This window comes from Tympanuchus pallidicinctus, unplaced genomic scaffold, assembly GCF_026119805.1.
Source record: "Tympanuchus pallidicinctus isolate F22 unplaced genomic scaffold, pur_lepc_1.0 scaffold1, whole genome shotgun sequence".
NCBI lineage: Eukaryota > Metazoa > Chordata > Aves > Galliformes > Phasianidae > Tympanuchus > Tympanuchus pallidicinctus.
Window position 1 is genome coordinate 40,179,135 of NW_026294618.1, and position 26,661 is coordinate 40,205,795.

A 26,661-nucleotide genomic window follows, 5' to 3' on the forward strand; every position below is an offset into this window, starting at 1 on the left:
ATCCATCAGTTAGAGGGTTCCTAATTCTGCTATGTTCTTACAGTTGTTATGTCCCTGGTAACCAGTATACAGTCATACCTATATGACCTGCTTCCGTCCTGTGTATATGTTAATATATCGTTCAACTATCTCCCCCTCAAAAAAAAAAAAAAAAAAAAGAAATGATAGATTATTAAAAAGTGAATTTGTTTTGATGCTTCTATTCCTGTAGCCTTGTATGAAAAACAGTTGAAAGCATTGCTGTGAGTTCCAAGTGTGCACACAACTATGACACTTAATGGTACACAAATGTAACCATCACTGTGAGTTACTCTTCCATTGATGCCCAGGCTGTTTTCAGACTGTTAGTGTATTCCTATGGGATGCATATCCTGTACATGTGTGGGATACTTGGGGAGTATATGTTGGTGAGTTTGAAACTACAACTACTCTGTGTTGGTAAACGCTGTTTGTTATTGCTGCTATGTAATTGCCTTGAGATCACTCTTAACATGAGGCAGGTCAAGATAAAATAAAAATATGCTTGTTTTTATGCAATTCTTAAACATTTCCATCCTTACTTGATAGTTAAATCACACCTGATCTAATAACACTAATTTAACTTGGAGAGGTGTTTTTCTGCCTGGCAGATTTGCTTTATTTGCTGGATGTAGACTTTCTACTTGCACCTACCTGGGATTTCTATATACTTTATATCTCCAGCTGGAATCATTAATCTTTTCTTTATGGACATTGACATGTTGGAATTTAACTTTTAGAGCTAATCTTTCAGCTGACTTTTACTAGATATCCTGAAAGTCCTTGCTGAATCTAGAATACTATATGAAGTGACTATATAAAGTGACTTCATTACTTTATAGAATAAAAATTAAGGGTGACATAATTACTTTTGAGTGAGCACAAATGTGATGATCACTTTGTGGTTACAAAATGAGTATGGTATGATTCATCCTTCTTTCTTTCTTTCAAGCATACAGTAAGATTTTACTGTAATGCAGAAGTATTAGAAAAGCTTAGTTACATCTTCAAGTGCATACAGAAGTAAAGAATAAATTCAGATCTATATTTAATTTGATCTTTTTTTTTGTAATCTATGTATGCAGAGAAAGATGTAATCAGGTGTTCCTTGTGCTTACAAATCTATGTGGCTCCAAGTAGTCCATCACACTTTTATGATATAAGTATTTCCTGTGGACTGTTCTTTTGGTTTAATTTGCCTTGGTGTATATTCTACTATATGATTAAACACTGGTGCTTGTTTCTGTTGAATCAAAACTTCCGGCTTTGTTTCATCCTTGTGGTAAGTTACACCTGTTCTTTCCTGTTATGCATATACATAGAGTGGCCTAAACACGGCCAGTCTTCTCAGTTTTTGTTATAGCAATATGTGGCAGAAAACTATCTCAGGTAAATGTCTCATATATATTAAAAACATCTCTCTCATATCTGTATGTATGAAGCATAAAACATAATATAAAGCGTTAGGAACTGCATTTCAAACACTGTTGAAGCATAAACTGGAGGCAGTAGAATATATATATCTCCCATTAACCATAAATGCTAATTGCCACAAATGAAAGGTTCATAGAAAGGTTCATAGACTTTTGTTATTCTTTTAGTATGCTTTCTGATAAATCATTTTGGAATTGGGAAAATGCTTAATTTTACAGTGATTGAAATTACATTGCACAGGGCATGAATAGCTTTCTCTTTATCTTCTTATACAACAATTTTCGCATGACGAAGGATCTGAAAAAGTTAAAGAGATTAGTTTCTTCAGTTTTCATCTATTGTCCCAGACCTGTAGATGTAAATTGCTCTGAAAGTAATGCCTCCTATTTATTTCCATGAAAGCTACAACTGATACAAGGGCACAATAACTTTATTCGATAGAGCAAATTCTCTGCTACAAAACACTCTTTTGCAATGTATTCACCTCCATAAGCTGTGCATTTTCACCAGCAATGAACAAGAGACTGCAAGTTCCACTGGTAAATGTCTGCGTCAGTGGAGATGACCCACTATCACCCCTGCTGAAATATATCTCTCACTGCCTCACTGTTCTCATGCCCACTGTTTTGTTTCCAAAAAAACTCAGCAAGCAGATTTTTCTGGTATTTTTGATTATATGTATATTCTATACATGTAGTATATAATTATATAAAAATTTCTTTCTGACTTTTTAAAAAGATGTTTATCATTGTGGGTTACTTTGTGAAATAAGAAAAAAATTACTAGAGGCTTATTTCTGTTCACCCTTATCATAATCAAATAATCTAGAAAATAGGACTTATATGGGAAAAAAGAAGGTGGGTGGTGGATTCAATACACTAAGCAAAAAAAGGACATTTTGTTTGTTTTCTGCTCAATCATTTATTCTAAATTTTCTAATGAATAATTTTGTATTTGTTAAATTACTGGACAGCAAGGACAGCTGAGAGAAGTAATTACAAAATGAGGATTACTTAGCAAGATACAGAGGTTAATTGTCGGATTTTTGTGTGTGCACTGAAATGAATAAGTATGCCATTGCGAATCCTTATTGCGCAGTGCGTCTGAAATAATATTATCTTTTACAAAAAGGCCAGACCAGAGAGGGAAGATATGCTGTTCTGTCTCCATTATACGTTCAATTCTAAGACTATTTAGACCAAAGCTGTTCTTACCATCCTAATCTCTGTCACTCAAAAAGTCAACTACAAATAGTCTTGATACACACTGGGAGTTGAAAAACAAAACGTGACCTTGCACATAGTGCTTTATCCAAGGCATTGTTGTTGCGTAAGAAAGCACTGTTTATAAGGGACAATGCAAAAATCAATCCTCCAGGAACCTACCTTTGGATATTTACATTCCCCTTGCCAAATGAAGATGCGACATTCTCATATTCTAAAGCTTGGCAAGTGTAAGTGCCATAAATACAAGATCAGTGAGAGAATCTTGCCGCACTACGAAATAAGCATATTAACACTTTGTTAAACCAGTGATCACAGTCAGTATGAACAAGATATCAAGCTTATTGTAGTAGTCTTTAATTAGATAATGGCAGGTAAAGATAACATGCAAATAGCATATGCATATATCACTAATCAGTTGAAAAAGCTGGGCTTAAGTGATACACTATTTCAAGTGAGGTGTACAAGTACACATACTGCCATTTTTACTGAGTTGATTTAGTTGAAAATAAAACTGACCAAAGAGTAAATTCAGAATATATTCCAAATATTCTTTTAATTTCAGATTTGTTTTGAAAAGAACATTTTCTTATTTGTCTTCGCATAGAAACTTGATTTATTTAATCTATGATGCATTTGTGACTTGGTACTACATTTGTAACTGGTTGCTGATAAATACAGATTAAGATCTCTATTTTGTGACAGGACAGGACCTGTCAACAGAGCTATAGAATATATGTATACGTATATATTTAATATACGTTTTCTTATTTTTTTTCTTTGATGAAAAAATATTGTTTGACATACCTTCTTAATCATTTCAAATTGTTTGTGTGGAAAATCCAGTCTTAGACTGTCTAGAGTTTCAGTTGTTTTATAGAACAGTTGTATCTAAATTTTGTTCTAAGAGGAGTTTCAAAGTTTAGTTATTCAGTTTATTAATGGTCCATCCATCACAGCCATCTTTCTTCAATTTAGAGACAAAGATGTTGTCTAGGATTATGTGCAATGTTTCTGCATTAATCTACTGGAGTTTAGAAAGTGCCCATGGCATCTTTGATTGGGATTCTACCTTTTAATCTGAGAAGGCATGGGGAGAAATAGTAGTGTCTTGTCCCCACCAGAGCTCTTCCATAGTGAGATTAGACAATATTTAGCAAGTAGGACTTGCAAGTAAATAGTACAGACAAACACAACACCTGCAGTAAGGCTGTAAAAGAATGACAGAACATAGAGAAGGAATGTGTAGTATACAGCTGAGTTTGGGATAAAAAATTAAACACAGGTGTTGGTACTTTCTCTCTATTTGAGGTACTCCGACTGAGCTCACTTCTCTAATTAAGCTGATGTCTCTGAGTGCTAACAGCTTTTTTGTTACTTCATTGACTCAACTGAAAGACTTCAAGTCATTTTAAATTTTATCAGCTTTATCTCATACTATTTCAATTTGATAGATATTTGTACCATCTGTACTTTGGATTTTTTCTTTTGTAGTTGTAGACATGCAAGTGAAAGTGTCATGAGAAGTATTTTTAATGCATTATTTATATTTAAATAAGCCATTAGTAATACATACTGTGAAGTTTTAAAACAACAACAACAACAAAGAAAACAAACACATTTTAAAAAACTGAACCAAGATATGTTTGTGCAATACAACATAATCTTTAAAAAGTTTATACAAGTTAACTGAAAAGTACTCATCTTACCTTTCAGTAAGATTATCTTCTATTATGAATTCACTGCTTCAGTGAATGGAAATGTTGTAGGGTCTTATCTGAAGTTCAAGAACCATTCCTTCTCATGAACTTTATTTCCTCTTCTTCTTCCAGACTCTCAATCAGTGTTTGGATAAGATAAAGAATGCTAAAAAAGTAACTGGGTACATTTTCTCTCAAATTCTGGACAAGTTTCTTGCTGAAACCTGCAGTGCTTTCTGAACCACAAAACATCCTTTCAGTAGTGCAATGAAGACAAATAAAGATTCATGGACAAATGGCAATGAGAGGCAAAAAAAGCTTAGCGGGCCTAACAAATGAAATTGGAGAGCTAGACTAATTGCTACCAATTCCTTTTGTCTCAGATGAAAGATAAAGTGACCTAAAAAAGAATAGTTCAACTTGAAAATTCAGGCATATATTTCATATCTTTTTCTGAGCCCTGTAGTGTTTATTTCTCATTCAGTAAAATCAGTTATTGCACTCAGAGAGGTGAGCATGATATTGAATCACTAAACCAATAGTTTCCAGCATATGAATCTATCTTCATGCAATAAAAACATTAAAATCCCCATTTAACATTAATGTTACCTATACAAAGTGGACTGAGGAATCTCAGCCTGTGTAAACAATGAATTTATCTTGTGGCATTTAAAAATCAAATTGAACACTCAACTTCTAACCAGGATTATTTTACGTTGTATGCATCTAAAAGAGTGCATTCTGATTTAGATTTATTTTCACTGAATAATACTTATCAGTTGAGTATAAAGAATATTAAGAGAATTCAAATTACTTTCATAATTTCAATGGCTTTTTTATTGTTTCCACTGGATTTGACTGTCCTTCAGACTTCAAGCTCAGTGGCTTACAGAATTTGACAAAAAGCCATCAGGTAATGCTTTTTTTGAACTTCTGGTTGCTTCTTAATAGGCTGCTTCTGCAAAATTTTCACAGCAATTTCAATTTCCCTTCATTGGTGCAAGTTCTACACGTTTAGAATTAAAACTGATAAAACCATAATAATGAAACAAGCTCCAAACATACTGCTTGCATTTCTGAGCCAGATTAATGTGTTGAACTTTTATAGTTTATCTTAAAATCTTTTGTCAAGACTCCAACTTCTGCAAAGTGCTAGAATATTGAACTTTGTATGATGCTTAGTCAGCACGTCATTCTTGCTTTTGGGAGTTTCACTGTCTCCTTGTCAGATATTAGCTTGCCTTAAAAACACTTTATTGTCTTAAAGATGATGAACAATTTGGCAGAAAAAAATATTTTCGGACTGATTTGGAGTGTCTACATCAGCTGTTTGGTGTCTCAGATCATTGAAACCTATTATATTAGCTATTTAAAATAAGGATTTATTTCTATTTGAATTTTGAGATCTCTTCGTGGCAGAGCCATTTACATGTAAACGCATATTTTCCCCTTTAACAGTAGCCTTATGAGCTATAATGGTAGAGCATTTTTGCATTTTTATGTTTAATTTTATTGTAAAGAGCCTTGGGATGCATTTCCATGAAAGGCACTATATAAGCTCATTTTGTTTTGCATTGTATTCTATTGTGACAAGTGCAGTAATCCTCAGGTTTCCTGTCCATTAAAGAACTCATTTCACAGCTCGCTAATTATGTGAATGAGAAGGGGAAATAAGTCCCTTTTCTCTAAGGTATGTTGAGCAGATGGCAGAGCATTCATTTCTACTAGTGAATCTAAGGTCTTCTCTTTTGGTTCCAAGGCTTGTCTCTGTTTATCAAACAGAAGAAGAAAAGAGAAGTCAGTTTCTTTACAGACAGTATGTACTGGGAGGTTGTCTCTATCGTTCTGTAATACAACAGCAGTTAGTACATGCTACATCTAAACAGTCCATTTATTTATCATGGGACATGAAAACAATTAAATGAATGTGCAATTTAATGCAGTTCTAATTTGCCACTGTTTTTTTAGGAGATATTGATTAGGTCCACTCTAGGGATTTGAAACAATGCCTATAAACAGTTACAAATGAATCAGCTGAATGCCTTTGGGACAGTATTTAGTCTGTAATTCCAATTAGAAAAACATTATTTCCTTAGGCCTTGGAATTTTCTCTCATAATCAGGCTTTTGCTACTTTGCTTATCTGCTTTTCTTTCTTCTCACTCAAAGAAATAACTGTCTTGAGCCAAACATGCATTTATAGGCCCCTAAAGCACTGCTTTTTTAAAGATCATGTGAGTCATCAATGGTAATGGTGTCATACTGTGATCCTAAAAACTTGATATTTGAATATTAAAAAGAGAAAAGCTGAAATTAAAGGTCCAGATGCATCGGTGGACTTGGCAGCAAGGCTGTGTTACACAGTGCTACACAAGCAATCAGATTATTTTCTCCCTATAGTGTAAGGAGAAGTACTAAATTTTTTTGCCACTTCTCTCACCACGGGGACATCAGTTGTTTTCAATTTAAGTTCATGGTACTGATTTCATTCTAATTTCAGACGGATGCAGCTCTAATGTATGATGCAGTTCATGTGGTGTCAGTGGCTGTCCAGCAGTTCCCACAGATGACTGTCAGTTCACTACAGTGTAATCGCCACAAACCATGGCGCTTTGGGACCCGCTTTATGAGTCTCATTAAGGAGGTGAGTCACTAATAAGATATATCCTGCTTCCTTACTTTCCTTTCTTCCAATCTCCATTTCTTTTTGTTTTAATCCCACTGGAATTCTACTTTTTCTGTTGGTGGTGGTAGTGATGGTGGGTTTTTTTTGTTTTTTTGTTTTTTTTTCCCTGAGTGGATGAGGCTCTTCTAAGCCTGTTACATGTATACATAAATAAATTGGCAAGACAAGCATCTTCATTTGCAAACAGGTTTTCCTGAGCTTTTATGTGCAGCAAAGCATACAATGAGGAGAAACAAAAAAGAGTGAAATGACTGCTTCTACATACTAGGGTATTTTTAGCACATTTCTGTGGCATTAGAAAAATACCCCCTGTGACCCTCAGCTTTTGACTAGCAATTAAAAATTCAGCGGCTAAACACTGGCGTAAATACAAAGGACTAAGAAGGAAGTTTACTACCTTGTTTTAATTTTTACTTCTTTTGTTGTAATGAACTAATATTTGTAACATCTTGTGCTATAAATAATTGCTTGTTTCTCATTCTTCATATACAAAATACTATGATAAAGATAAATATGTGCAATGGAATATAATCATCTTTTTAACCTAAATTGGTTTTAAGATGAAAGCTTTATCATTTGCATATCCTCATTTAACATAGTTTAAGAATCAGGCTAACTTTAAATAATTAAAAAATAGGATATTCCATTTCATTTAAAATAAGGAATTGGCTCTGGGAGACGTCAGTTTTTACTGTCTCAGTGTGGTCTCAGAGGACTCAGCATCTTGTAAAAGTAAGCCCTTGTTTGAAGGAAATGTCCTAATAGAATAATAAAATCCAGAGTTTATGGAAAGCGTTGGGATGGGAAAAAGAAGTGAAAATTGGAAATATGAATATTGGAAAAATGAAAAGAACAAGCTTGTTATTACTTTTAGTATAAAGTTTATTGGATAACATGGAAAGTGGTTTAAAAAATATTTCTGAAGATTAAAGAAATCTTAGTTAGCAAAAAGGGAATATAAAATATTAAGAAAAAAAAAAAAACAAGTTGAAATACTGAGATAGAATAAATAATATTCTCACTTTGTTAGAAGTAAGATTTTTCTTTTTGGGAAAATAAAGAAAGAGATATTTATTTATAGAAATCATCTTTTTTATTTTTATTTTTTTCTTTCTCTATAGGCTCACTGGGAAGGCCTCACAGGAAGGATAACTTTCAACAAATCCAATGGCTTAAGGACAGATTTTGATTTAGATGTTATAAGCCTCAAGGAAGAAGGTCTTGAAAAGGTGTGTAAGATGTCTATCTCTGAAGTGATATAACACATGAAGCAAAAACCTACTTCCCCCCAGAAAAAAAAATCACAAAAGTAACTTTTTTTTTTTCCCCCTGAATAAAAAGCAAAACATCTACAGCAAAATGAATTTTTTTATGGGAATAAAATATATGTGGTTTTGAAAGTGTATTTCAAAAATAGCCTTGGCACAAGACTTTATATATGTATGGTTTTATTTTCCTTAGAAGAAGACAGTACAGCTGAAACTTTAGTTCTGACAAGTTAAGTATTTTTGTGAGATCTGTTTGGATTTTTTTTTTATGTAATGTTTTATTTGCTGGGTTTCAGTACTATTAAAATGACAAATGTTTGAGTTTTCATCTTAGCATTGAAGTGCATGTTAGTTATATCATTCTTACAAAACAGGTGTCCAAGTGAGTAGAAGAAAACAAAATCGAACAAGTATTTTGCAGCTTACATCTGCAGGGCAATGTTTGTATTTAGTATATAGTCAGTGTTTAGCTATTAGCTACTGTGTTTTGTTAACATTGTTTTCCCTCATCTTCAGATGAAGTTTTATTTGGTATTGCTCCAAGGTAATATTGTCTTGAAAAGTAAAAAGAGGAATTGAGGGAACTCATCCTGCTGCAGAGTTTATTTACTTTATTTTTTCTTTTTTTTTTTTATTTATTTGTTTGCTTACTTACTTTCTGTAAATAGCTGAATGGAGAACATATTTTTCCAGAACCTTTTTTCTCCAATGTCAGCTTTGAGATATTAATGTTCTCTGACTAGGAATATTTCAAAGAAGTTTATAAGCTATTAACTTGCTTTGGAACTATTAAATAGACATGAGGATTTTCAAAAAGGTCCAGTGGCATACCTATGGTTAAAGGACTAATTTATATTTTAAAATATGAAGCAGTACCAGGATAGTGAATAGCCTTACCATCATATACTCCATTAAGGGAGCTCTCAAGGTATAGTTGTCACTAAATTTGCAAAGCAAGTTTGCTTTGTATAGCAGTACCATAGGTACAGTGCAAACTGTCTTTTTTCCTGGAAACAAAAATAAAAGAATTGATGTCATGGGAATAGCTAAATACGGCAGTAGTGGCCAGAGAGTCTGCCTGTAAGTAGAAAATCAGAATAAGAAAAGGAAGAAAAGTAAGATGGCTATAAGGACATTAAAGATCATTTGGGAACCATCCAGCACCATGGGTTTTCTTCATAGTGTGTTCAATTTCTTTTCTGGTACAAATACAAAACAAATTAAATAAGTGGAAAATTAATATATTTGCATTTCAGTTACGTATCTGATATTGCTTCACAACCTTTTTAAAAACAAAGGGTTGTCTGTGTTAACAAGTTTTTGTTATAAAGTACGCAGACTGGAAATTTCCTGAGAGAACACCGGTGTAAAGTAATGCATAATGGATGTGTAGTGGGCTAAAGCAACGGTATCTTCCTTCTGGGTCTGTGTAATGCCTGTTGATATTTCACCTTTAATACTAATATGAAGGCAGAAACATAAAAACATGTTGATTTAATTCTCAGCTGACAGTATATTATAAGATATGTACACAACTGAAAAATACTGAAATAAAACAGAAAAATCTAGAGATTAGAAGTATGTGAAGAAAATAAAATTCAACAGAAAATGCTGTATTCTAGAACAGAAAAGAAAAAAAGAGAAACTGGGAAACAATAATAATGAACGATATGTGAGAGACAATAACAGAAATAGCTGTAAAAGGATATGGATGTTTTAAAACAGCCAGTGTGTCCTTCAACAGTATGTATAGAAATCCAGAGTATTGGAAGATACTTTTGGTGCCTTCACTGTGCATTTTGTCTTTAAAGGGATGTGATAGTATTCTTCAACAGAATATTTAGAACAAACAGTAAGGATTAGTCACCATGCATTAGAAAAGTTTGGGAGCTGGGAAACTGTTACCAAAGAACATTGAAGAATGCTACTCATCCGACAAAACATATGAACGAAAAGAAGACAGTTTGTGTAGAGAGAAGTGATTAGGAAAATTAAGTTATATGTCTGTTACCTTGAACAATTTACATCTGGGTTCTGTAATTTATTTCACTGAGAAAGAGAAAACAATGTTGAACTAAAAAAATGTCTTTGAAGGAATACTGTTTATTCTAAAAGAGCAGGAACTCTATTTTCCTTGGTTCCAGGTGGAGTCTTTAAACCCCAGAATATGACACTTCCAAGGAGAGAGAATATATTTTTTCAAGTCCTTTCATTTTGAATGAGTTCTTTGTTTTTGTTTCCTATATTGTCTTCCAGGTAAAGCTAAGCTGAATCTTCCTTACTTCCTGCTCTTCCACCCCTCCCTCCCCTCCATCCTTCACTTCACTTTGTGCATTCTATCTCTCTCCATCATATGCATAACTTTCTGTTCTCCTACTGATTCCTTCTCTCCCTGCCTCCTTCTCTCTCTTTTCCTCCCTTTATCTCTTAACTTTCCGTCTTTTTCCCCTTCTCCAGTCTCCTCTCCCTCTCCCCTTTCCCCTCCTTCCTGCCATGGTGTAAGAGACTATTCTTTTACATCATTGTCTCAAAACTTACCGAGGACATAGATGAACAAGTCCAAGCAAATCCTGGGCAAGAATTGAGAAATCACACAGATGGACAAGGCCAGGGGCAATGAGAGAGAGATAAGCCGCAGACTAATGGCCGGGAAGCTGTCTTTTGTGTGGGCTTATCTCGAGGAAGATGGCCACCTCAAGGGGTGCTGCAGATGACTCTTAATCTCCCAGGAATGCCACATTGGCAGAAGAAGGATAAAAAAAAGGGACCAACAAAACAACCATGAGGTTAGGTTTTCTGACAACAGATTTCTCATGACCTGAGGCCTGCATGCTGAAGAAGAAGAGGTGTCTGATATCAGAAGCTTCATGAGCTGATGCCTGCATGCTGACCGACTCTCCTGGGCCTGCTACCTGAGACCTGCTGCTTCCTCCTGGACTTACCCTGAGGCTTCTTCCTGCTACCTGCTTGCTGCTGAAGGCTGGCCACACTGCTGCTGCTCTCCCCCTGTGGTTTTGCCTTGGACCATTGGGATGGCATGCAACGAGACTGGTGGTGATTATTCCTGGTTTATACAATTCTTGCTTCTTTCCTATATTTCTATCTCCCGCCTTCCTTTCCCCGTCACCCTAATTCATAATAGTCACTGTTCTCCCCTTCCCCATCTCTCTGATCAAGATTTGTAATAAACTGGTTGGAACAACATATGAACTGTTGCTTCTTAATCTCATGCTGGGTATACGTATATCAAAGAACCTCCTCTCCCTCCTATAAATTGGAGCCAGACACATGACAAATTATCTAAATCATGTACGTTAAGTGTAAAAACTACTCATTCTGAAGTCAGTGATAATAGAAAATTCACTCCTCACATTAAATAAATGGCTTGTGTGAATTTAATTTGTACATGAGATACCTGTTCTCATGAAACTCTTAAATGAGGGGCGATAATCAAATATCAGTTATATATATTTGCAATTGTAATTAGTATTTACACTGAAGCTGCATTGTGAAGAAAATTATTCTATACTGTAAAACTATCATACTTCAGACAATCTAATTTAATTAATGCATTTAATTTTAAGATTAGTCCATGGGACCTGACAAGATCCATCAATGGGTTTTGAGGGAACTGGCAGATTAAGTTGCCAAGCCATAATCCATCATATTTGGAAGGTCGTGGCAGTCTGGTGTGGCTCCCACTGACTGGAAAAAGGGAAACATAGCACCTTTCTCAAGAAAAGAAAAAGAGATCCAGGAAACTACAGACCATCAAATTTTGACCAATGCCTGTCAAAGTCATGAGTAGATCCTCCTGAAGACCCTGGTAAGGCACATGGAAAATAAAGATGAGGTAATTGGTAGTAACTAACATGGCTTTACCAAGTGCAAGTAATGCCTGATAAACTTGATGGCCTTTCATGATGGAGTTAGAATGTCAGCAGATAAAGGAACAGCAACTGACGTCATCTACCTGGAATTGTGCAAAATGTTTGACTCCACCCAGCACGACATGCCAGTTGTAAAATTGGAAAAAAATGGATCTGATGGATGGACCACTCTCTGGAAAAGAGATTGGCTGGACAGTTACACTCAGAAAGTTGCAGTCAACATCTCAGTGTCAAAGTGGAGACTGGTGATTATTGACATTCCTCAGGATTCAGTGCTTGATCTAATGCTATTTAACAGCTTTGTAGGTGACATGGACAGCAGGATTGAGTGTACCTCAGTAAGTTTGCAGAAGACACCAAGCTGAGTGGTGCAGTTGACATGTAGAGGGAAGGGATGCCATTAAGAGGAACCTAAACCTGCTTGAGAGGTGGGCCCATATCAAACTCATTAAGTTCAACCAGGCCAAGAGCAAGGTCCTGCACCTGGATCACGGCAATCCCAAGCACAAATACAAACTGTTTGGAGAATGGCTTGAGAGCAGCCCTGAGAAGGATTTGAGAGTATCAGCTGATAAAAGTCTCAATGTGAGCTGGCAGTGTATGCTTTCAACCCCAGAGGCCAACTGTATCCTAGGTTGTGTCGGGAGAAGTGTAACCAGCAGATGATTCTGCCCCTGTATTTTGCTCTTGTGAGACTCCACCTGGAGTACTGCACCCAGATCTGGCGCTTCCAACACAAGAAGGACATTGAGCTGTTGAACTGGGTCCAGAAGAGGACCATGCAGATTATCAGAAGACTGGACCACCAACTCATTGTAGCATTGCCTCCTATACCCCATGAGGACAGGCTGAAAGAACTGGGGCTTTTCAGCCTGAAGAAGAGAAGGCTCCAAGGAGACCTTATAGTGGCTTTCCAGTACCTGACGGGGGCCTACAGAAAAGCTGGGGAGGGGCTTTCTGTAAGGTCATGTAAAAACAGGATGAAGAGAAATGGCTTTAAACTGGAAGAGGGTTAGGGTTAGGCTAGATGTTAGTAAGATATTCTTTACTGTGAGAGTGGTGGGACACTGGAACAGGTTGCCCACAGAGGTTTTGAATGCCCCCACAGTGGAGGCATTCAAGGCCAGGCTGGATGGGGCTTGGAGCAACCTGATCTAGTGAGAGGTGTCCCTACCTGTAGAAGGGAGGTTGGAACTAGATGATCTTAAAGTTCTCTTCCAACTCAAACCATTCTATGATTCTATGATATTCATTAAGCTAGTCTGGAGAATATGTAAACTCAAAGAATTTAAATTTCAGGAGCGTACAGTGCTTCTTATTTGTTATTGTGGTGAATTACATTGCATTAGTCTTGGTAAGGATAGTAGCTTTGAAGAAAGTCTGAGCTTTACTAAAGAAGTCTATTCCTCACATTGCAATTGAAAGAATAAAAAATTTCATATTTTTCATAAATAACTTGTTGAATTATGATTGGTATAATTAGGAAAGGCTTTTTTTACTGAATGGCAAATTTCATTTTTATTTAAAAATACTATAGAATATAAACTAGCATCATGAAGTATCTGTGAAAGTTACTCAGATAAAAGGAAGCTACCACTTTTAAAAATACTGTTAACCTTACCTAACTATCTAAGTAATCACTTGCGAGATTTTTATTTGTACGGAAGTGTAATTCAGGAACTTAGCTGCATTCACACTAGATACTGTAAAAACTCGACTCTGAATATGCCTTTTAAATTGCATGTATGCTTTCTCTTAGAAATGAACTTGAAAAAGTATAATGTAAATGACCAATAACCTTGAAAAGGTGAGAAATTTGAAGAAGATTGACAAAGTTTATGTTGTTGTTCTGATAGATAAACCTAACAAAATTCCAATTATTATTTCCAGTAGAGACTAGAAAGTTTGAGTTGAAATCCAATATAGTCCAAAATTTCTTTTCAAATTCCTGCCGTGTTGCTAAGCAGACTGTACAAATTTTAAGTGAAAAATTACTGTATTCAGCACTCTTCCTTCTAATGTTCAAGAATGCATCATAATTATCGTTAATTATTCCACTATATGAATCTATTAAAATTTTATTGTACAAATTAACTGTTGCAGCATTCAGTAGTCAGGACTTGAATGACTATTCGGTCTGTTTTATCAGGCCTACTATTTTCATTTTTTTGTATTCCTGTACAAATAATGTCAATTATATTTTAGTATTAAATATTTGTGGAAATAAGTAAAATTTTATTAACTTCATTTTTTTATTGTTCTTTGAGGCAGTGTACAAAATACTTGAATACATACACATAGAAGATAATTAAAGTTGTGGGAATATTAGCCAGACTTCTTTTCATTACTTGCTGAATTTTTCCTTGGATAGTTACTATCTTGAAACACTTGATTAATTTTTTTTTTAGATTTAGTTCTGACATTGTTTGTACTTCTGAACTATTATTTAAACATTGTGAAGGTTGTTTAAGAGATTTTTAAAAGTGGTATACAATTGACTGACCACTTGGAAACCTGAGATATACTCAAAAAAGTACATTACATCCTTTTCTTGTGGAGCATGATAAAAAAAATCTCTGAGCTTATCTAGTTTAATATTCTGTATCTGCAGTGAGCAGCTGCAGAGAATAGAGAATTATATAAAAAGTGGCAAGCGTAGTGCAGTATTCCTCTATAATATTCCCAGACAATCTGCTTATTGCAGTATAAAAGGATAGTGTCTTTGTAGTAACAGGTAGAAACAGATAATATTATATATATATAATAAGCAAATATAATATAATATATATATATCTAATATCTATATATATAAAAGACACTACATTCAGATTTGAAGTATGTATTTCTTATTTCTTCCATGTTATTTACTTATGGTAATGACTATCTTAGTCTATCTCAATATCTGCTTCCACATTATCATGAAGATGCTATACTTTTGGATGTTATGGGAAAACAGTGTTAAAGCTGAAGCTTCATCATAAGAAAATGAAAGAAATGAGAGGAAATGAAAGCTGATTTACTTTTAATTTACTATTAATAAGATGTAGTATTATAGTATACAAATATGTATTTTTCACTGGGGCTACAAATTTAGGACTTGTTTCATTCAGTTATAGAAAGTAGCTATGTTATCTTGCTACCATTGTCTTAGGTCAGATGATGCAACTTTTTTGATAGACTTCAAATTTCTTGAGGATTTTTTTTTTCCTGGAAACTGTAATATTAAAAATAAACATCAAGCTAAAAAAAACCCACGCAAACAAACAAAAAAACCCAAACACCAAGAATAGTGCCAACAACACAATTCTGGAAATTTCTGTCCAAGTTTTTATAATACATAAAGAGGGAAAAAAGTTCCCATGTTCATGCTGTGGATAACATGTATCTTGCAGTTTCAAGTTGACAAACTCACTCCAAAATAGTCTAGCCATAACTGGGAATACAGGCTTCTCACTTTTTCATTTTTTTTAATAACATTTAAAATAGTTTTCTAGCTCTGCCATATTGAAAAATAAAAGGGGAAACTAAAGCACTGTGTCTGTATTTACGGTGTGAATGTTCTCTCTAAACTGTATATAAGTTTATCAGTTTCTTTCACATTTTAGGAGAACTTAAAAATTTGTTAGAAGTACTGGTAAGGCAGTAGAAGTAAACTGCAAGTTTTTTTAATTGAAATTGCATGTAACAAAGTACCTTGATTTGCTTTTTCAACATTTTTTGGCATTTAAAGTACTCTCAGTTTTCTAGTGAAAGCGCATTAACTCTTCTTTCTGTTCAAAAAGATACTTTACAATTCAAACACTGTGTTTAAGCAAATAGAAGAAAAAATGAATTAATTGCACTTCTTATGCACTGTTTTCTATAGGAGAAGCTTTTAGGAGATATTTGTGTAATTAGGCAGGTATAAATATCAGTCATATTCCAGAGTCTCTGACATAGTTGCTGAGTTCATTAAGAATAAAAGAAGGATGTACTCTAGAGAAAATTGTACTTTTGTTCCATTTCTTACATTTTTAATTTACAAAAAAAAAAAACAAAAAAACAAAACAAAACAAAAACAAACACGTGTAAAGCAATTGCATTTAAACTCATTTAGAAAAACAATGCAATAATTTAACAAGACATAAACTCCTCTTTGAAACTGTGCAGTTGATTGTTCTTATTCAACTACACGGGTGTAGTTAGGGTTAGATAAAAACACAAATACTAAAAGTTTATAATTATTTGTTTGTATATAAAAGTAGGGAAGGAAATATTTTAACTAATAATATTTGCTTTTCTGAGGTAAAGTTGAATTATGATTGTCATAATTAAAAAAATATTGCAGAAAAACAGAAGGTTTTCAATCCTTTTACTATTTTTTAATTGTGGCCAAAATTCAGAGCTGCATATTTTGGTTTTCCTATAAACATTTCAAATCACAAAATGAAATTATTCTAAAATAGTACATGAAGAAAAAGTTTGTTAATTGTAACCTTATGTTTCAATGATTTGAGAAGATGCCTTGTTTTGTTATATTGCAATTGTATTTGGACTCATTTGTTCCCCTGCATTCCCTTCATAGTTCTTTTTTTCAACATAAGAGGTAATGAATGGCAAAAATTCTAGAATCACAGTCACTCAAAGGAATGGTGTCTTGCCTCAAATACGAGAGTTATGCAGGGAAGAAAGATAAATATTCCTGAGCAACTGGAAGTGGTAAAAATGAAAGCAAACTTAGCTTTTCTTTGTTACTGCTTCTGCTGATTCATGCTCTGTTGTGTTCTCAGTTTTAAGAGATGAAACTCTATTCAACCCATGCTGAATCACATCCTGAACTTGACAGACTGTATGCTGTAATATGGTTGCTGAGGAATCAGTTTGAAAGATTTAATAAGTATATTCCTGTGTATCTTTATATATATACAAATAAACACATATATATGTGTGCATATGTGTATGTGTGTATATATATGCATATATATATTTACAACCAAAACTTTTATGGAAATGTTGAATTACAGAATTGTTGAATTCAGTTTTAAAGTTTATTTACATTGTGTTGTAGATACTGCTCAGTATTTTAAATGACAGACAAAATGTTTTCAAAGACGAAAAAGTCAATTTTCCTTTTCTAGATGGGAGTGATACAAAAGTTTTGATGTCTAAAATTTATTGTCTGCTTTAGTTTTATAGTGATGAAATTGGAGATGAATAATGTGAATGTAAGACTTACTGACTAGTAAGTGAAACTGTCCTTGACCTGTACCTTAAAACATCATCCTGGGTCCTAACTTAAATAAAAATCCTATTGGCTTTACTTGAATAAGAAATTCAGGGTAGAAAATGTCAAAATATCTGTACACTGAACATTTATATGGAAAAGAGTTAAATTATAGCACCTAATCTCCTTTCATCCTTCCCTGTGACATTTTTGCCATGATATCTTTTTGTCCCTCTGTTCTCTTTGATGAGCGCAAAGGATAAATCATTCTGTAGAGACAATGCTCACTGCTCTGCACAATTTCCACCAAACTATTGAGTTATTTTCAAATATGGTTTATCTTGAAGTATGAAAGTTAAGTGGAAAATTAAGTATTCAGAGTGGCTGTAGATATTCTGTGCATCATTTTTCCCCTTAATGTCACACTTTAAGAAACACAGTCTGAATTATCATGAATCGTATTTTAGAAATGTAATGACAACAGATAATGGAATAGGGTTGAATAATAAGTACTCGCAAGTGTTTGTTTGTTTGTTTTTTCAGAAATGTTTTTTTTGTTTGTTTTGTTTTGTTTTTCGTTAGCATGTTATTTCCTAGATGATGAAATGTAACTCATGGACAATTTACATAGTAATATACTGTTTTTATAGGTTGGAACTTGGGATCCACTGAGTGGCCTTAACATGACAGAGAATCAGAAAGGAAAACCAGCTAACATCACGGATTCTCTGTCCAATCGTTCTTTAATAGTTACCACCATCTTGGTAAGCATCTATGTTTGTAATTCCAAAAATATAGTTGTAGAAGAAAGCTGATAGAGTTTGGTACACTAAATACAGTGGTAGCAATCTGTACAATATTACAGTTACTTAGTAATTACTCTGTCACAAATGAACTCTGCTTGGTAAGTTGGTACTGGATATTTACTCCCACCTAAAATGTAAGTAAATTATCCCACTTTTAAGGTTGTGTTAGTTGATTGGTAACTTCTGTTTCCTTATTATTGACTAAAGTTTGGATCACTGACAGAGCAGTTTAGTTCAGCACCCTATGAGAAGGCAAAAGGTATTTGTTTCAAACAAAGTAGTCTGGCCATCCAGATTTATTGCTTTTATATACTATTTAATACCATCATATCACTTTTAAGAAAAATAGGAAGCATTTATCTTTCATTCTCATTAAAGTAGTTATTTAATTTTTAAGTTAAAAATTTTAATCGAATTTACTTGAGCTATCTTCTTTTTCATTGCCATTGTTGACAAATTCTTGGCGGTGAATGAATTGTTTTGAAATTTCTTGCAATTACATATATTATGTAAAAAAAAAATTCAGAAATTTCCAAACTGTAGTTTTGAAATATTAATTTTAATTGCAAGAAATGGAAAATTTACCAGCAGTACATCTGCTGTGTGTGTCTGCTGCCACCACCATTGCATATTAGCAGATATACTATGTTGCAAACTTTTTGTAGTAGTGGGCTGCAGGAGTGGCAGGGATTGCAGGGTTCATTTTTTTTTATTTATAATAATACAGTGACAAAGATCCATCCGTAAGAAACATATTCAATAACATAGCATGTTTCAATTAAATTTATTTATTCAATATTTAATTATATTTTAACATCTGTCTCTTGGTGGGGTGTAAGTCCGTGTAGTGTATGTATTGGATTTATTTTGCATAGTGATACTTAAACTTCTATGATTTTATTTGAAATAGTGATCTCAAATAAAGGGTAAGATAATGTAAGTAACTGCACTATTAATAAGCATTGATTTTGAAAAAGTAAAGCTCAAAATAGGCCCCTAAGATTTATGATGGTGTATGCTTTCTGTAGCCAAGGATGTCCTTTCTACTAGAGGATAATTTTGTTTTGTAGTGGTTTATATGCATGTCAAGTTTACATATATCAAAATAAACAGCTTTGTAAAATTTTTTGGGTTGTAGCTGAATTAAAGTCTGGACAAAGTGAAATTGGAAAAAAAAAAACCCCAAACTATTAATATTTCTTTGCCTGACAAAAGGAGTGAAACTGCATAAAATGACAGCTATGGCTTCAGTTCTTCAGGCAGTAGTTTATGATTGTATGTTTCATGTCTCACAAGGTCACACTAGAGATCTAGGAAGTATCCTAAAAGATATGACGTATGATATCTTTTATATATAATATATATAATAAAATATAATGAATTTCTATTATGGATAGCATTATGGAAGAAGGTTAATTTGCTGTTTCCTGTAGATCTTTCCTTCAATTAGGGCATGCTGGCACAAATGACTAGTGAGATGTCTTAGTCATATATTACAGTGTTTTGATTGCCTCTAAGTAGTGGATTGCTTCACCTCTCCCAGCTGGATTTTGACTGCCAGCTATGAAAGCCCATTGTGTATTCCTTCCGTATTCCTAACTAAATGTTAATTAGATATGACAGCCTTTTAACTCCAGTATCCCTTGTGAATAGAAGCTAATGATTAAAATTCTCTGTTCTAATAGTGGCAGATTTTGAAGATGCTTTTCCTCTTTTCACCAACACTTTTTGTTGTGTTATGTTTTTCTGTATTAATATTATTACAAAAAAAACCTCCGAATTCTTTAAAAAAAAATACATATTTGTTTTGAAAGTATTAGAGAAAAATCATAATTTGATTATCCTTAAAATAATTTCAAATGTTGAATTTATTTTTGTCATTAATAATATCTTAAAAATCAAAATATAATAAATACAATCTGTTGAAACAATTCAAATAAGCATTTCTTGTCCAAATCTGTTTGCAAGGAGATTATGGAGAGCAAAACAATCATATATATATATATATATGTATATAAAATTTACATATATATACACATAAGTTGCAGTACATTTTTCCTACTTTGACATCTGGATAGAATAAGGCGAATTCCATTTAAGTGTCAGTTGCACATTTTGAATAGTGAAAGTAGCCTGTAAGGCTTATTAAGTTTTGCAAGAAGAACATGAAAATATGTAATGATGAAACTGTAATGTTGATAGTAGCGATGGGGGGAAAAAAGCTCTTTGAACATAGTGTTCTTGCAGAATATCAGAAATCATACAATGCAGATAGTTATGAGAAAACCAATTATTTTTGTTTATGGAAGTGGCATGGGAATAGTTTGGTCAAGCAATTTGGCCTTGGATACAATTGAAAATTCCTTTTATCATTTCTTTCTCAAATTTGTCCAGTTTTTATCTTGGTGTTTGGACATGAGAAGACAATTTATATCAAGTAATCCCAGCATACTTTGACTTTTAACTCTTCCCCTCAGATCATGGTATATGACAAATGTCTGACCTTGTACTGATTATCCCCACTTTTGTGCCACTGACAATTAACACTGTGGCTAAAATTGACCATGCAGCCAGGAGAACTACACCTCCTGGTACAGCAAAATATCACAAAACTGCAAAATGTTTGAGGTTGAAAGGCACCTCTGGAGGTCACCTGGTCCTACTCCCTCTTAAGCAGATTTGCCTAGAGCAGATTGCCCAGGAACACGTCCAGGTGGCTTTTGAAGTTCACCAAGATGGGAGCCTCCACAGACTATTTATGCATAAGCAGTACATGTAAATGTAAAGCTAGCATGAAAACAACAGTTATCAGAGAGTCATATTATTCTTGAACAAATTTTGTAGCTTCTCTTTTATTATTTAATAAATATTTTTCAAGGATTTATCATTTCTTTGAAAATATAATTTCTAATCTACCTGCTATTTTTCTTTGTCTTGTGATCAGATCTTTATTTGCAACAGTTATTATTAGTGTACTTTCAAGTAAATTTTCTTAGAAGGGTATTTATTGCCTGTATCTGCATCCTCAAATTTAGTACTTAATTTTCTTGAGAGATGGAGTAGTTTTTTTTTATTAGCTTTCCATTACAATATTTTAGTCTTGTCATTCACTGAATGATGACTTTGATCTTAAGATTATCCAACAAGTTGACCCATTATAAAATTAAATATGTACTCACAATATGATAAAATTAAATATGTATTCACAATTTGATAAAATTAAAGAAGTACTCACAGTAGGGATTCTCAAGCTTTTTTATTTTTTTTGTTTCTTTTTTTCTTTTTTCTTAAAATTATGATTTCCATAATAATTTCTGAAAGTTTAAAGGAAAACAATTACAATACACACTATATCTTTCAGTCCATCTTTCAGTCTTTGTGTCTGTGTGACATCTTGTTCTTCTTACTTACTGTTCACCTAATATTTATCATTAAAAAAAAAAAAAAGAAAAAGGAAATAAGGAAAAAAGTGCACTTTATGGAGCACTGATTCTTTTCAGAATCAGTTTATATCAGAATATATCAATTATTTGTACATGGTGTTATCTAGAAAGGTTTGTAAGGATTGCTTGTTTACAATTAACTTTTGTCCAGTCGTGTTTTAATGGATTTAATTGCGTGTAAATTTCGCTGTCTGGTTTTATCAGTATTCCATTTCATAACTTCATGCAATAGGCTGTTGGGTGCAGAGACATTGTGCACTATGGAGCTATGTTTCCTGTTTATCACTAGCAGTCTCACATGAGACTTAAAAAGGAAGATATTCTAGGATGTACTGCATTTCCCAGGAGTCAGCCTCTACATGCTTTCTGATTCCAAGTAATAGGGGAAGTGTTCTCTGGTCTTTCCCAGGAGGGAAGTAGTGGAGGGCCTGCCAATAATGATTTGGAAGGACCTTCTTTCTCTCCTCCATTTTTATTTTTGCTTTGTTTTGATTTATTGCTCTTAATTAGTCTGTACTATCTCACAATCCTTTTAATGAATTAGTTTCTCCTATCTCAGTCACATTTTTTTCCTCTTTCTTCCCTCCCAGTTTTCTTCTTAGGGAAGGGAAGAGTGTTGCATGATAAAATCTTCTAGCTGCAACAACTGCAAAATTATATATAGAAAGAAGTAGAAAAAAATTTATATAAAAAAAACAAAATAGAAAAAGCTTAGGCTTTGTAGTCAACCATCAACTCAGTAAATAAGAAAGACACAAGATTAATTTCTGCTCGGTGTCAGATTGTTTTGTTGTTTTACTAATATTTATTTCAAGGGTGGTTTGGCCTTCTTTCAGGTTGTATGTGAAGTAAATAATGAACTTATGACTACTGGATTTAAAGTACAACAGTTCTTGATTCTGTAATTAATTACTTATCTAAGTTCAGTCTCATATGAACAGTGCCTTGAGTATTTATGCATTAGGATACATTCTTTCTTTTAATTGTTTGTTTTGGAGCATTTTAGTATGGATTGTGTTAGCCTGTTTTTATTTCACTCAGATTAGTGTCCATTCCAAATACAAAATTCTGTTTTTGCTTTCTCTTGGACGTGTAGTACCACTTGTGACATGTATTTATTGGTGATGTCCCATCCTCTAATTTCTTCCTTTACAACACTGGCATATTCAATTAATATGAGAGCAGATCTGAAAGTAATGCCTCCTATTTTATTGTGTTGGCCCTTGACATCAGAAGTGGATGTTAGGGTATTAGCTAAGATTGAACCTTTCCACTTTTATTCTGTTACATTTTGTGCAACAGATGGCAGCAGAGGGGCAATCTGACAAAATGGTCTGAAGTGCATATGATGCAAAGGTGTGTAGTTGAATTTCTCCATGTGAAAAAAATTTAGCACAGTGAGATGGCGGGTATTGTGTTTCAACAGAGGAGACAGCAGTGTGAAATACAATCATGTTCCAGATGGTCTTAAGCAGTTGTCAGACCATGAAATGAAGAGCATGTCTATCAGTTCATCCATATGAATGGATGGATTACATCCAGAGAAGCGTGTACAGAGATGAACATTGGCTTCAGCACTGGAAAAAACGGTAACAAAGTTTACACTAGGTGATTTCTAAAAATCCTCATGCAGAAATAGAAGGAACACTTGCTATTGAACCAATAAAGATTGAAGGTGACAGTTGCATGGATCACATCATTACTGGTAACGAGATGTGATGTCATCACTGCCAGCCAAAGTCAAAATCACAGAATGGTCAGGGTTGGAAGGGACCTCAAGGATCATGAATCTCCAACCCCCCTGCAACATGCAGGGCCATCAAACCTCCACATTTAATACTAGACCAGGCTGCCCAAGGCCCCATCCAATCTGGCCTTGAACACCTCCAAGGACAGGGGATCCACAGCCTCTCTGGGCAGCCTTTTCCAGCACCTCACCACACTCTCTGTAAAGAATTTCCCCCTGACATCCAACCTAAATCTCCCCTCCCTCAATTGAAAACCTTTTACCCTTGTCCTGCAGTTATCTACCCTTTCAAAGAGTTGATTCCCCTCCTGTTTGTAGGCTCCCTTTAGATATTGAAAGGCTGCAATGAGGTCACCCCACAGCCTTCTTTTCTCCAGGCTGAACAAGCCCAACTCCCTCAGCCTGTCTTCAAAATGTGAGTCCATGGAGTGGTGATGTGTATTTCCTATTGAAAAAAAGTTCAAGATGCTGCCCTCAGTAGGTAAGGTGATGTGCACTGTCTTTTGGAATAGGAAGTAGGTGATCCTTATGGATTTCTTGGAAACTGAATAGGCCATCAACTCTGACTACTATATTGCGATGCTGACTAAGCTGAATGTTCAAACTTCCTGAGTCAGGCCAGAGAATAAGACAACCTTCCTCTTGCAACACAATAGTGCCACGTTCCCTACCATTTGGAAGATCATGACGCATATTACTAGTCTTGGCTGGACTGTCCCACCACATCACCTGTATAGTCATTTTAGGCATTTTTTGAATTCCAGATGTTCAGGCTGTTGAAAGATGAAGTGCGTGACATTTTCCTAGGAACAATGCAGTCATATATGTTGTGAAACAGCGGGTCTCTTCTGCTGGTGCAAATTTTTACAGGTGCAGAATGCAGACTCTTGTCTACTGCTAGTGAAAATGCATAGCTAATGGTAGTGGCTACTGTGTAATGAGCTACAGAGCTGAGAATTTTTTCTGATAGTGCTATTGTACTCTCAGTATCAGTTGTAGTTTCCATGGACTCAAATAGGAGGCATTACTATCAGAACGACCTACATATAATGTATGAACAATAAATAAAAGTATTTGGTTAATGGTGGTCTTCTCTTAATGGTTGAAAATGGATGTAATGTTCTGGGAAAGCATAGCTTCCTGCTAGGTCTATGATCTTGATCCCATTTTTTTCTAACATTTTAATCTTCCACATGTCTTATCTTGGAATTTATATTTACTAATATTTTAATAACATGTTTTTTCTACTTTATATCCTTTATAGACTTGATTAATTTCCTTTTTATTGTGTTGTTGAACATCTACTCATTTCTTTCTTTTCCATTGGACTAGGTTCTGATCAGATGTTTTCACAGATAATTGATTTTCTTTGCATTGAGATAAAGGCCACATAATCCAGATGTTTTTTTCAGCTGGGCACAAACAGCTTTTCATGAAACAAGACCACTTTGTATTATATCACTCGATTCAGCTGAATTTACTTTTACTTGTGTTCTTTCATTGGACTATAATGATCTCAGAAAAGAATTCTGTACCACCATTGTCTGCGATCTGTAAGGCTTCTACAGGATATTGCAGTTAAGTTAATCTGTTAGAAGACATGGGTAGCCTCAGTAGAATGATCAAGTTCTCCTTTACATGGAGAAGCTAGCTAATTTCCCAGTGTTTTTTTTTGTGTTGTTTTTTTTTTTTTTTTAACCATCCTTTTAAAATAGCATTATTATAACAAAAAACTAATGGTTTCTAAAACAGTATTTTGATAACACATGGTATCTATTCTTGGTTTGCGGTGATTTGTCACAAATACACTCAGTATAAATTAGAAGAAGCTAGATAAAAAATTTCTGTGCAACGCTGAATGTTTTCCGTTGGGCTGATTTTTTCCTAATTGTTCATCTGTGTTATACTGACTGAATGTGTATGGCAACCTGTGCACAAAAGATGTTTGCATTCTCCTGGTAACTGAAGCTTATGTATATGGAATTAGTAAAACTGAGCATTTCAGTTCATAGGACTGCTTCTTTCAAGTGCTATGTGGATACTTAGCACTAAATATAATACATTTGCAAATGTGTAATAAGCACTAGAGAGTGTTATCTGAATGCTAGAGATTTTGACAACTTACCTCTTGTGAAGAATCAATTTTCTAGTGGTTTCCTTTAGTTATTTTTCTCAAATGTCTTATTTTTAAATGAAGTAGTTTTTTAAAGCCTTTCCTTGCAGAGAAAATGGAAATCAAAATGGAATATAACCAGTTAAAACAAAACTACTGTTGAATTTTCTAATTAAACCTGATAGTTGATGATAGGGATATATATTGAAAGCTGAAGCAGTATATTGCATATTTCTGACAAAGGAATAGTGTTGCTTGTTGACAGTAAAATAGCACCCTTTCCATTTCTTGCTTTTCTTAGAAAAAAAAAAATTATAGTAAACACTATTAAGGAGATCATGTGTGAAACAGAAGTATGAATATATATGTGAACCTTTGAGTATATGTTATTTAGATTCCATTTTTTCTTGCTTAAGGATTATAAATATCTGTGATTTAAATCTTGTGACAAAATTCTAGTTTAACTAGCCTCCCAGTTTCAACTAATGATAATGGTAACAAGACTTTATTTGATTATAACTCTTTCATTGCTCTTGTTACAACCAGTGTTATCTTTTTCTTTTTAATGTATTTTTTTATGTATAACTTGAGTTACACCACTTTTACAGTATTTTTCTTTAGATTTTCCTAGATTTTAGAGCCCTTATTTACATAAAAGAATAATAATATTTTGTGTCTTTATAATAAAATGGTGATCAAAAAGAATTCCCAGTGCTGGGAAGTACTTGAGTGCACCTTTTACAAGTGGAAAAACACTGTATTGTATTTATGGAAGCTCTGTTGCTTAGTAGTCCAAGAACACACACACACATATATATACATATATATGTATATATATATACACATATATATATATTCTATTTCAAATTACAGCAAAACTATTTCTTAGTACGCATTGTGAAATAAATCACATGGTATCCAACTGTGGCCAAATTTATTTTGAATGTTTCTAGAGTGCTTTTTTCTTTTTTCCCCCTTTCCCTTGTCTTTTATGAAGAAGATAATGAATTCTTCATTACAAGTGCATTTACAGACATTTCAAATCATTAATATTTTATTTCATTTCGTTAGAGAACAATCCCTCAGACTTTTCTATTTTTTCCTTTCAATTATTTTTGTGTTGATATTCTT

General features: G+C 33.9%; 1 protein-coding gene across 4 annotated transcripts in view; it reads left to right on the forward strand.

The window, feature by feature from the left end:
* GRIK2 (glutamate ionotropic receptor kainate type subunit 2) overlaps positions 1-26,661 on the forward strand; it is a 352,850-nt gene that overhangs the window by 175,728 nt on the left and 150,461 nt on the right. For all 4 annotated transcript variants that reach the window (XM_052685593.1, XM_052685429.1, XM_052685664.1 and 1 more), the window contains 3 exons: positions 6,875-7,018; positions 8,182-8,289; positions 18,072-18,185. In XM_052685593.1, coding sequence (XP_052541553.1) covers positions 6,875-7,018; positions 8,182-8,289; positions 18,072-18,185 — 366 coding nt within the window. The remainder of the gene's footprint in view (positions 1-6,874; positions 7,019-8,181; positions 8,290-18,071; positions 18,186-26,661) is intronic.